Here is a 13093-nt window from a genome sequence, read left to right as displayed (position 1 = left end):
GGTTGTTGTCATGATTGTTTAGATAAGTTGCAAAACTGCGCGGTCATTAGCCCTTATAACCGAGGAAGGTGAAAAAATGTACTCTTTGTTGTTTTCTTCCTCGACATCTATCGTACGAGACCTATCCAGATAGCAACTTATATTGGGCTATTCAAACGAAACAGCATTTCTAAAATAGTTAAACGTTTATTATTAATTCTATGTGATTAAAATATTTTAAGCTCACTTTCGACTATTGTTTAAGTAATGATGCGATGAAACGAAATGGCGTATGGCTTTTAGTGCCGAGAGTGTCCCAGGACATGTTCGGCTCATCAGGTGCAGGTATTTTGATATGACACCCGTAGGTGACCTGCGCGTCGTGATAAGGATGAAATGATGATGAAGACAACACATACACCCAGCCCCAGTGCCAGCGAAATCAACCAATGATGGTTAAAATTTCCGACCCTGCCGGGAATCGAACCCAGGACCCCTGTGACCAAAGGCCAGCACGCTAACCATTTAGCCATGGAGCCGGACAATGTAACTCTTGCCGTATCCTCGTAATGCAAACTAAGTGTTACACTGACGATGAATATGTACCGATTTCACACTGCTATATGACGAAGAGTTTTCAATTGCATATTTTAAACTAGCTATACTACCTCTCGATATCCGCCTCTGTAACATAGTGGTTAGTGCTATGAGCTGCAGTCCTTGGTAGCCTGGGTTCCATTCCCGTTACTGCCAAAGATGTAAGAATGGCAGGAGGGCCGGTATATGGCCGGAAAGATGAATGCCGCTCACATCCATTGGGAATGTGCCTGAAAAGACATCAGGACGAGGACACGAGTTTGCAGGAGTTTGTCCGCCTCCATATGATAACGATTAGCTCTATTAGCTGGGTTCGATTCCCGGTACTGCCAGACATTTAAGATGGCAGGAAGGCTGGCATGTGGTTAAAATGGTTCACACAGCTCACCTCCATTACCAGTGTGCCTAAAAGGAGCTGCACCACCTCCGGACGAGGACACGAATTTGTCCGGTTTCATGACTAAATGGTTAGTGTGGCTAGCCTTTGGCTCAAAGGGTCGCGGGTTCCATTCCTAACCTCCTTCTTCTTCTTAATCTGTTTTTCCTCCAGGGTCGGATTTTTCCTCGGACTCAGCGAGGGATCCCACCTCTACCGCCTCAAGGGCAGTGTCCTAGAGACCGAGAACACTCCATTTCTATCCTTCGCTGTTTAATTCTTTTGGATCGGGGATGAGGTATGAATGATGTCTTCATCATTAGAATTCATCCATCCTCACAAACGCGCAGGTTGCCTATAGGCGTCAATTCATATGACCTGCAACAGGCCTCTCCGGAAGTCATATGCTATTATTATACCATTCCTCCTTGATGATAGGTTATTGAACAACTTACAGACATACTCTTACCAGGAGAAGCTAATTAGTTGATCCTGATTAATAGGGGTGGATGGCCATGCAATTTTACACCTTATAAAACAATCACAACCACCGCCATCGTCAGTTAACTCCTTAACATGACGACCGAATCTTTCCATATTGGGATACGATAAAATATAAAAAATAAAACATTAGCAACCACATTTTATACAACTTTCGAAGAATGTGAAAAATGTTGAACGCGAATATCCCCCATCAGCATTCCTCGTACGGTAAGCATGAAACATTAACGATCGAAAATGTTATTTTCCCACACGTCTAATACAAAGGAAAACAATTGGCATTTCCTGTCTTGGTCCCCTTAATATTATTATGCCTACAGCACGTACCCAATGAAAGATCAAAACCAGGTAACGGGCAAAATGAAATGTAGGCCTACTGGCAAAATGATTTTATTTATGTACAGTAGATACCGTATAATGAACGTCCGACTCATTGGCTGAATGGTCAACGTTGAAGCCTTCGGTTCAGAGGGTCCCGGGTTCGATTCCCGGCCAGGTCGGGGATTTTAATAGCGTCTGATTAATTCTTCTGGCTCGGGGATTAGGTGTTTGTGTGTGTCCCAACACGTTCCTCTTCATATCCAAATAACACACTACACTATCAACCACCACAGAAACACGCAATAGTGATTACATCTCTATATAGAGTTGGCGTCAGGAAAGGCATTCGGCCGTAAAACAGGGCCAAGTTCACATGTGCGACAAAGTTCGCACCCGCGACCCCACAGATGTGGGACAAGCGGTAGAAGAATAATAAGAAGAAGATACCGTATACTGAACGGTGCACGATCAAGATTTAGTTCACGTTATCTTAACATGGCGTCTTTTTTGCTAGTGGCTCTACGTCGCACCGACACAGATAGGTCTTATAGCGACGATGGGATAGGAAAGGCCTCGGAGTTGAAAGGAAGCGGCCGTGGCCTTAATTAAGGTACAACCCCAGCATTTGCCTGGTGTGAAAATGGGAAACCACGGAAAACCATCTTTAGGGCTGCCGACAGTTGTATTCGAACCCACTATCTCCCGGATGCAAGCTCACAGCCACGCGCCCCTTAGAATGCACGACTGTAACTGTAGTCCTACAAAGACGTTACTAGCGAACGTACTGTTATTTAGAAATCTGAAATATTGGTTTTGGCACTGTGTGGCGTCAAAGTTTTGCAACGCTTCGGACGTGGAGGAGTGTTTGCGTTCCATATTTCGGCAAGAAACCTCCACCAATCCAGGAAGAGCATCATATCGGCCTCCATTTTATGTTGATATTTTGCATTCTGAATAGAAATGAATGACAATGACTTGTGTTATTTTATATTTGCAGGTTACAAGAAGGAAATTCAACAATCACTGTGTCTGCAGCAAGAATCGAAGTCTGGAAGCACTAAGTCTAAACGTCATGTATAGCACATTTCTAGCAAATCATAGCAGTTGCAAAAAACTATTGAATTAAAATATTGTACATTCTTTTTAACATAAATTATTTCTCTTGCATTTAAGATTTTTTAATCACCTTCATACTCCTCCATTTACGAGATGGCTTTCAGCGAAAGTCACCCCAAGAAACGTCAATAGTAAGCACATAGGAATAACCTAACGTCTTAATAATATATTATGAACGAGATAGCTATTTGGATAATCTTTGATTCTGGATTTAAACAAAAGATCGTTACATATCGGGGTGATTCCAAACAACACCGACAACGCTTAATACCGTATATCGTGCGGGACGGCATTTTTTATTAAGGGGAAAGGCAAGAAACCTCCAACAGCCCAGGAGGAGCATCATATCGTGCACTTAATTTTTTTTTAAAGGGTTTGAATTACTATATCTGACACATTATCAACATTTGACGCCCCACTGTGCCCAAATCATGCAGTTTTGAACATGCGCTTCCTCTTGAAAAATGATCATGTTGCCGTTCCTCACAATATACTAAAGCGTTGCCAGTGCTCTTTGGAGTCATGCTGTATGTTACAGAGAGCGTAAGGGAAAGTTATACCAAAAAAGGTGAGGGTTGTATACCAATTGTACAGGGAAATTCAAAATGATAGATCCGATTGCATAAATTTATTCTGTGAAATATAATAAACATATCATAATGTGAGATATGTGCTAAGAACGGTAAACGCTCAAAGTTTTTTCAGTTACATCACAAGTGTTCTATGTGAGCACCTCGCGTAACACGACATACATCAACCCGATAGTCTATCTCCTGCCAAACCTTGTGCAGTGTGTCGCGGTCAATCTCTGCGATGGCTGCTGTGATGCGGGCACGAAGTTCGTCCAATGTTAGTGGAAGAGGTGGTACGTAAACATGATCCTTTACGAAACCCCACAAGAAGAAATCACATGGGGCTAAGTCGGGGAACGCAGTGGCTAACGAATGAGAGTTCGATCCTCCTGAGATGCACGACCTATCCAGCGTTGTGCCAATGTCTCGTTGAGATGGCTCCGAACGTTGCCATGGTAATGCGGAGGGGCACCATCCAGTTAAAGGATGAAATCTGCACTATCCTCTTCGAGCTGTGGCAGGAGCCATTGTTGCAGCACATCAAGAAAAACATTTCCTGTCACAGTAGGTTCAATGAAGAAAAAAGGGTCCATAAAATTTCTCATGGGAAATGGCACAAAACACATTCACTTGGGAGAATCGCGTTGGTGTTCCACAACTTGATGGGAATTAGAAGTTCCCCAGATCCTTACTTTGTGTCTATTCCCAGTCCCGGAAAGGTGAAAAGTCGCTTCATCACTCGAAGAAACCATCCTCTTCCACTAATGCGAGAAAATCAGCACAGAAGGACGCACGAGCAGCATAATCAGTGTCTTTTAAGACCTGCACCAGTTGCAAGCGGCAGAGTTTCATTCGTAAACGTTTCCGCAGAATGTGCCAAACAGTTGTCTGTGGAAGTTCAAGTTGCCTCGCTGCCCGGTAGGTGGACTTCTGCGGACTCCGCACGAAAATGGCGCGAATACGTTTCAGTGTTTCTTCCCCTGTCGAAGGACAGCCAGTCGACTTTTGCTTGCAGATGCAGCCCGTGTCTCTGAATTTTGCATCCCACGCACGAATGGCTTTTCTAGTAGGTGAGTCTCTTCCATACCTGGTACGGAAATGCCGTTGAACACTAATCACAGACTTGTTTACATATCAAGCACACAGAACGACTTCTGTTCTCCAGCCGCAGCCATTTTCTTTGCTCGCTTCCTGCGCGCTCGTAACGGCTGAAAATGAAACCACGTGGGATGAAATCTAAACTCAACTAAACTTTGAGAGTTTGCCTTTCCTTGCGCATATCTCACAGTATTATATGTTCATTAGATTTCATAGAATAAATTGATGAAATCGGCTCCATAATTTTGAATTGCCCTGTATTAGATAAAATATGCTACAGCTGCCAACGCCCTGTTATTGTCCAGAAGGACAGAAGTCACATACTTACTTAGCGCACACGGGTAACCGTCAACCAACTATGGCACTGATGTCGTGTGTTTATGACACGCGACGAGTGTTTGTAAATATCAAATTTATATACAATGAACGAAGACCTTTGCATAGACATGGAAGGCGTTGGTGAAATGGTGGGGGCACTTCTGAATGGACACCGAGGACGTCTATAGCAGGTGTTCGGTATGTCCACTATTAGTTTGCAGACATGCTTCACAGCGACGAATCCATTGTGCCCAAGCAGATGCAAACACTTGCGGATCCACCCGTATGGATTCACTGCAGCAAAAATACATTGGCGGAGATCATCTTTCGTGTTGAGTCCACTTGCAATACACCGGACTCTCGAATATGGACCCCGTAGGTAAAAATCCAGGGGATTTAATCAGGAGACCGATCTGGAAACCTAATTGGCCCACTGAGACCTATCTAATAGCACGAGAAGATTAAAATGCAGTCGATGCAATGTATTGGAAACGCATCTTGTAATGAAAATATCAGGAACTAAAACCAATTTTTTTTTTTTTTTTTTTTTTTGCTATTTGCTTTACGTCGCACCGACACAGATAGATCTTACGGCCATGATGGGACAGGAAAAGGCTAGGAGTGGGAAGGAAGCGGCCGTGGTACATCCCCAGCATTTGTCTGGTGTGAAAATGGGAAACCACGGAAAACCATCTTCAGGGCTGCCAACAGTGGGGTTCGAACCTACTATCTCCCGAATGCTGGATACTGGCCGCACTTAAGCAACTGCAGCTATCGAGCTCGGTAACCAATACAATCTTGAAAACGAAAATGGTTTTGATTTCCACGCAAACCCACTACTCCATACAGCTACTGAATTTTCCAATTACAGACACATATTCGAAGGTAAGATATTCACCACTATAATGTATTCAGAGAACATCGTAAAGGTAGAAAATAGAGGGCATCGACGAGTTACGAAATATTTTGATAAAACATACGATGATGAACACTTATTACAGTTATTAGTAGTTACAAGCATATTTTAGAGCAGCTGGCACTGAAACACCTATTTCTCTATCAAATATAAATTGGAACGTCACAAGAAAACTGCTTTCTACACACCATTTTGCCGCATAAACCACTCATGCCACCAAGATATATCCATACAAACTCGTCAAAATCTGCTTTCCAATTGACCTAAAACCCTGGATTATCATTCCTCGAACTTCGTCGTTCAGTATTTCTTTGTACTGCATATTGATATTATACTAGCTGTAGTATCCGGCTCTGTCCGGGTAATTCCTTTGAAATGATTTTGTAGATTTCTTTTTTGTGACGTTGGTTGATATTTTATGAATTCGTTTGTAGATTTAGAGTTGTTCTTATGTGTTTAAATTTAAATTTTAAGTTGAGAACGTGTAGTTCGCTTTAAACGTTGTCCTTGTGACAGCCGAGATTGTCTGGGAAGTAGCTGACTCTTTACGAAAAAATAATGAAAATAAGTTATAACTACATATATTTACGTGTTGTGCTATAGATATGATGAACACTATTCCAATTGTCACTGGAAAAGTCACTTATCAGCCTAGCGAAACCGAAAATGAGGATTCAACACTTACAGTATATCAATCCTTTTTTTTTTTCAAAGCTTCTGAATCCCCATGCCAAATGCGGATTTCGACGGCATCCAGATTGTCAGAATTCATCTCAGCGACCCCGAAAACCATGGATTCGACACTAATATAGCTCGTTTTCGACTATTATTGATGTCACTTTCCAACCCCAAGGGCTGCTCGGGGTGTCTTACTCCCAAAGTATTTCTTTTTCCCAGATATTAAGTCATATGTGTAGCAGGTTTGATTGAGTGCTATGCTGTAACACACACTCATATCCATAAACCCTATATTTTTGGACGCTGATTTTTTTTTTTTTTTTTTTTTTTTTGCTATTGGCTTTACGTCACACCGACACAGATAAATCTTACGGTGACGACGGGACGGGAAAGGGCTAGGACTGGAAAGGAAGCGGCCGTGGCCTTAAGTTAAAGCCCCAGCATTTGCCTGGTGTGAAAATGGGAAACCGTGGAAAACCATCTTCAGGGCTGCTTACAGTGGGGTTCGAACCCACTATCTCCCGAATACTGGATACTGGCCGCACTTAAGCGACTGCAGCTATCGAGCTCGGTCACACTGTTTTTCACCTTGTCTAAACCCCCATACCAGTGGGGACTGATCTTGAACATAAACGGCGTCCAGAATGCCTCTATACATATCAGCAAACTACGAATTCAACACTAATATTTGTGATTTTCGTTTATTTTTACAGGTCAGCCACTCCTCAACTCCGCCACTATGGATGATAGGGGTGCATTATACTTAAAATGTTTTTCCAGACAAAACAGACAAAACTCACTCACATGTACCATGTTTGGTTGAGAGTACATCCACAATCTCGGCCATTTGGGACATCCTTTTTCAGCCTTTCTCAACCTCCAATCCAATTGGGGCTGAAGCAGAATTTAAAACGGCATCCAGAGCGCCACAGTTCATCTCAGCGACCCCTAAAACTATGGAATCGATATTAATATAGGTCGTGTTCGATTAGTTTTGCACTTCAACCCCCTCGCCTAAGAGTGCTTGCGGAGTCTTACCCCCATAGAATTTTTCCAGATAGTAAGTCATATGTGTGTACCAACTTTCGTTGAGAGCTGTACTGGAACCTACACACACTCATCCATAATTTTGGTGATTTTGGACGTTTCGTTTTTTACCCATTTTCATCGCCATGCCTATAGGGGCAGTACTTTGACTAAATGGTATCCATAGTGTCACAGTTCATCTCGGCGACCACGAAAACTGTGGATTCGACAGTAATATTTGTAGTTTTCGATTATTCTTAAATGTCACCACCTCCTCCCGTAGGTGTCTTACCACCACAGTATTTTTTTCAGATAGAAAGTATCAAGTTTGATTGAGAGCTATACTGGAACATACACACATCCACAATCTTGGTCATTTAGGACATTTTCTTTTCCATCTCTTCTCACCCCCATGCCGCTGGTGGGGGGAGGGGCTGAAATTGGACTTAAAATACATCCGGAGTGTCAACATTCATCTTACCGAATCCGAAAACTAAGGATTCTACATTAATATCTGTCCTTTTCGATTATTTTTACATTTCACCCACTCCCCTTGGGATGCTAGGGGTATCTTACCAACAAAGTATTTTTCACATAGTAACCCATATATGTAAGAATTTTAGTTGATAACTAAGCTGGAACATACACACATACATCGATAATTTCGGTCATTTTAGACACTTTCTTTTCAACTCCTCGCCATCCCCGCATGTCGTTGGGGATAGATCTCAGTGATTCCGAAAACTATGGTTGTTGCATTAATACTCGTTTTCTATTGATTTTTATTTCACCACCTTTTCCATCCCCGCTCCTAGGTGTAATAGGAATATCTTAACACCACAGTCTTTTTTGGCAAGTATTAAGTCATATTAGTGCTAAGTTTGGTTGAGAGCTATGCTGGGACATACACATATCCATCCATAACCTGGGTCAATTTGGACATTCTTAATCACCCCTTCTAACCCGTATTCCGGTTGGGGCTTGGATTCGATACTAATATAGATCGTTTTCGATTATTTTACATTTCACCCGCTCGCCTCGGGTTGCTAGATGTGTGATACCCGCATAGTATTTTTTTTCCAGATGTTAAGTCACATATGTACCAACTTTGGTTGAGAGCTGTGCTCGAACATAGACACATACATACATTATCTCGGTAATTTTGCATCTATAATATTATTCGTTTTCGACGCTTCTTTCTCCATCCCTTCTTATCACCGTGCCGTGGGAGGGTGTACTTTCACTAAACAGCGACCAGAATGTCACAGATACTATTTTCGATTATTTTTATATATCTCAATCCCTCTCGCCCCCCGCACAAAAGGGAGATGAAGTTCAAAAAATTCCGGAGTGTTACTATTGATTGCAGCCACCCCGAAAATTATGGATTCGGCACTATTTTCGAATATTTTTATATCAGCCCTTCTCACGCCCACCCCTAAGGGTCTTGCCTCCACGCGGTTCATCTCGTGATGGTAAGTCGTAAGTGTACGAAGTTTGCTTGAAAACGCTCCAGTGGTGACGAAAACTTCGGATTCGACACTAATATCTGTCGTTTTATCAGATATATTTATATTTCACTCTCTCCTCTAAGGGTTCTAGGGGGTGTCTTACCCCACAGTATTTTTTCCAGATAATAAGTAATATACGTTCCAAGTTTAGTTGATAGCTATCCTGGAACACACACACATACGTCCATTATCTAGGTCAACTTGGACGTTTCCTTTTTCATAATTTCTCACCCCCCCCCCCCACCTGTGCAGAAAAGGGTTGAAATTGGACTTTAAAAACGTCCGGAGTGTTACTATTCATCTCAGCGACCCCAAAAACTCTCACTCCTACCTCGCTCCCCACCCAAAAGCGGGCTGAACTTGGACTTAAAAAGAAAAATCCGAAGTGTTACTGTTCGTCTCAGCGACCCCGAAGACTATGGATTCGACACTATTTTCGATTATTTTTTATGTCTCACTCCCCCTCGCCCCCACCCAAAAGAGGACTGAACTTGATTTTTTAAAATCCGGAATGTTACTATTCATCTCAGCGACCCCGAAAACTATGGATTCGACATTATTTTCGATTATTTTTATGTCTTACTCCCCCCTCGCCCCCACACAAATGGGGGGTGAACTTGGACTTTTAACAAAATCCGGAATGTTACTATTTATCTCAGCGACGCCAATAAGTACGGACTCGACATTATTTTTATATCTAATTTCCCCCTCGCTCCCCACCTAAAAGAGGCTGAACTTGGACTTTGAAAAAAAAAATCCTGATTGTCACTATTCATCTCAGCGACACCGAAACTATGTATTTTCCATTATTGTTATACTAACACCCCTTATTCCCCACCCCTAAAGGTGATAGGGATGGATTGCCCCCACAGTGCTCGTCTCCAGATAGTAAGTCATAAGCGTACCAAATTTGGTAGAAATTGCTCCAGTGGTTTAGGAGGAGACATTTACACACCCACACACATACATCAATTTTATATATACAGTAATAAGTAAGATGAACGATATGTTTGTTAATCAAGAGAAAAACACGTAAATAATTAAAATTGTTCATATACAAGCTGGAAGATGGCGAATACAAAAAGGTAATGTTCTAACTTTCTATTAAGGTGGTGATCAGCAATGACCTCAGACTACATTATTGAGCAGACCCTAAGAGAATATGTGGAGTATTGTGCGAAATATTTGTGTTTCCTAGTGGATAACGCATCGAGTAGGTCTACTCCATGCCCGCAACCGTATTATATATGTGGATACGATCAAGGCCGCACTAGATAGACAGGCCACAAGGCTCGGACCGTGACGTCACGAGAGTGGCTGGCGTTCAGCATGGTAGTGTACGGCCCGCTCTCACTGTCTCCATGATATTGTTCATTTATTGAACCTTAACGATATAACTGAACACGCCTTGGTTTTATTTAGGCTTGTGTACTACACGAGTTTTATGCGGGGGGAAACTAGCGGAACAGTTTATGTACATTTCTTTACATAAAATTAAGATGACATCTGTCATTTGTAACGGAACACGGTTTCATGTAAAAGATTAAAACCCATAATACGTATAAAAATAGTTTTAATGTTACTATGCAAATACATTATAGCAATTCACAGCAATAGTCTGGAACCTTTCTTAGAAATTAGGCTTCAACTTAAAACTTATCTAACAATTCTCAAGGCTTCAGTTTATCAATTTTCCTTTTCTTTGTCGATTTATGGCTATCCTTACTTGAGGATTTCTTCTTCTTCTTAGGCATGAGTTTGTCTGCGATAACTTTTCTATGGTTATTCAATAATATATTACAAAAGATGTTTATACATTTGTCAACGAAATGTTTAAAACTACTTCTACAATCACTGCATGTTTCAAACATGACGTTTTCATTTTCCAGAACTTTGTTGACAAGCAAAATCAGAACGTTTCTTTGAGAATCACCATGTAAAAACCTCGATTCAAATTTATCTCTTATAAGTACACTAAATCATTTAAATTGTGTGATCAAAATGTTAACTATAAAATCTGATGGATATTTCAAAGCTCCCCTGTCAATTATATTAAAATAAAAATTGTCCTCTGGCTTTAACACATCTGACGTTACATTATCATTATTTAACAATAAAACATCTTGACAATTTATGCATGTACAATTTTTCATAATTATTTTACAAATATATCCACCAATACAAACTAGACCTAACAAAATATTTTCAGATACAATAACATCATTTAACTCAACTACCACATTTTCAAAATGTGAAATGTCTGCAGGTTTGAAGCTTTTACAATCTGAGCTCTTGCAGTCCACATACTTACTTAATGAAATATCACTAATAGGGATGGCTGCATGTTTAGCAGAGTATGCATTTATTACCGTCAGGGCTTTCAACTTTCGTTCTGACTCAAGGATTTGCTTCACTGAAATATGTTAGCAGGCACCACCCATTTCCCTGTACTGCCCAAATCTTGCTTCCAATTCGTCAGTTTGAAATTTCCCTAACAATACATACTTGAATCCTAAACTTGTTTTCAAGAAATTTATTAGGCCTAATTCTAAAATAGTTTTTATAGTGTGAACTAAGGCTGTTTGAGTTTCATTAGTAAGTTTTCCATGACGACTCTCTGTTTTTTGTGCGATCTCCCCTTGAACAGACAGATTATTCCATCTAATTAACGATGTTAAAAACTTGCGCAGAAATAAAACATTGTCGTGATGAATTGAAAATATTGCGTTACAATGAGGGTCGTTAAATCTGTCTTGAAAGCATGCTTAACATTAACAATCTTCCACCACTGAAGAATTATTTCTAAAAATACAGGTGTGCTTTTAAAATCCTCTCCACTTTTTATTTTATCAAAGTGTTTTAAGGCGGCAACATTTTTCTCATCTAACAGCTCAGAACAAAGGTTTACGTTTTGTCGCTCTAAAGAAGTTGGGTACAACACTTTTGGGTTCAGGGCAGCAGCAAGCTTAACTACGTCATTCTCTTCTCCTCTGTGGAGCTGTTTAAGGTGACCAACACTAGCAAAACATTTTTTGTCTGACTCAGGGTTGTCAAAGTCAGGAAATACGAAAGTTTGTAAGTTATCGGCTTGATTAAGCCAGCTATTTCTTAAACTTTTAAATAAATGAACAGTATCAAACATTACAAAAATCTTTCGTGTTTCGTCAAGTGGATTTTGAAAAGTGGTTTGTAAATCGCTTTTGCACAGCTTTTCAAACATTTTTCTATTAACACTGTTATTATCAGAAATTATGCATACTACCTTATAACCTATATCTGTTAATACTTTAAGGACTTGCAAAGTTAGTTCTTCTAAGAAATGTGACGTTAGGTTCTTACATGGAAACAAACCGACGTCTTTTTTTTAATGGATGGCAACATAAAGGTATGTACAGTTGTAGCTAATGTTGCGTTATTTTCTCCACTTTTACTACTAAAAGCAACTCCCTCTATCTTCCCTCCTTTATAGTTAAGCTCAGTTTTTACATAAACTTCATCCAACAAGAAGTTACAAAATCGTTCATGTTCATTTAACAATTTTAGTTTCTTTTCCAAGTAATTCCAATGTGAATCATCTATACTCGAATTTCCCGTGCTTAGTTTTGAGGTAAAAGACTGCAAATACACAGGGTGAGGCACTGTAAGGAACGTTGACTGTCTTATCTTCTTATACGCCCCAGGAAATGCGAAAAATATTGAAGCGAACCATTTTATTAGTATACAGGAGTAAGACACTTTCTTTGCAAAGGCTAAATTTAACTGTTCCTTGCAAAATTCTAATTTATCAGTAATGATACAGTCATCAACACTTTCAATTTCATCGATTATTTTGTTCACAGTTTCTATTTTGTCGTGGACAGTCACTTTTGAGTCACAAGCAAGATTAAACAGGAAGTTACAGATACTTTCCAAATTTGACCATTTTAATATCTTGCCCCCGTTACCTAATGCACGTATATCAGGGTTACCATTACCGGTAATGAAAATACCATGTTTTATGGCTTTAAAATCAAGAGCCTCGTTTAATGTTAAAGAAGTACCAAATTTCGGAGTATTTTCCTCAGTCATATGAATTTTGAAAATA

General features: G+C 40.4%; 1 protein-coding gene across 1 annotated transcript in view; it reads left to right on the top strand.

Annotated features, from left to right (window-relative positions):
* The window catches only part of LOC136870400 (locustin), a 38276-nt gene extending 35373 nt beyond the window's left edge, over positions 1 to 2903 (top strand). Inside the window, exon 3 of the mRNA XM_067144915.2 lies at positions 2772 to 2903. Within this exon, the coding sequence (XP_067001016.1) occupies positions 2772 to 2854 (83 nt within the window). The 3' untranslated portion in view covers positions 2855 to 2903. The remainder of the gene's footprint in view (positions 1 to 2771) is intronic.
* The last annotated feature ends 10190 nt before the right edge of the window (positions 2904 to 13093 follow it).

This window comes from Anabrus simplex, chromosome 1 (assembly GCF_040414725.1).
Source record: "Anabrus simplex isolate iqAnaSimp1 chromosome 1, ASM4041472v1, whole genome shotgun sequence".
Classification (NCBI taxonomy): Eukaryota; Metazoa; Arthropoda; class Insecta; order Orthoptera; family Tettigoniidae; genus Anabrus; species Anabrus simplex.
Note: the sequence above shows the minus strand (reverse complement) of the source record. Positions and strands in the feature narration are given on the sequence as shown.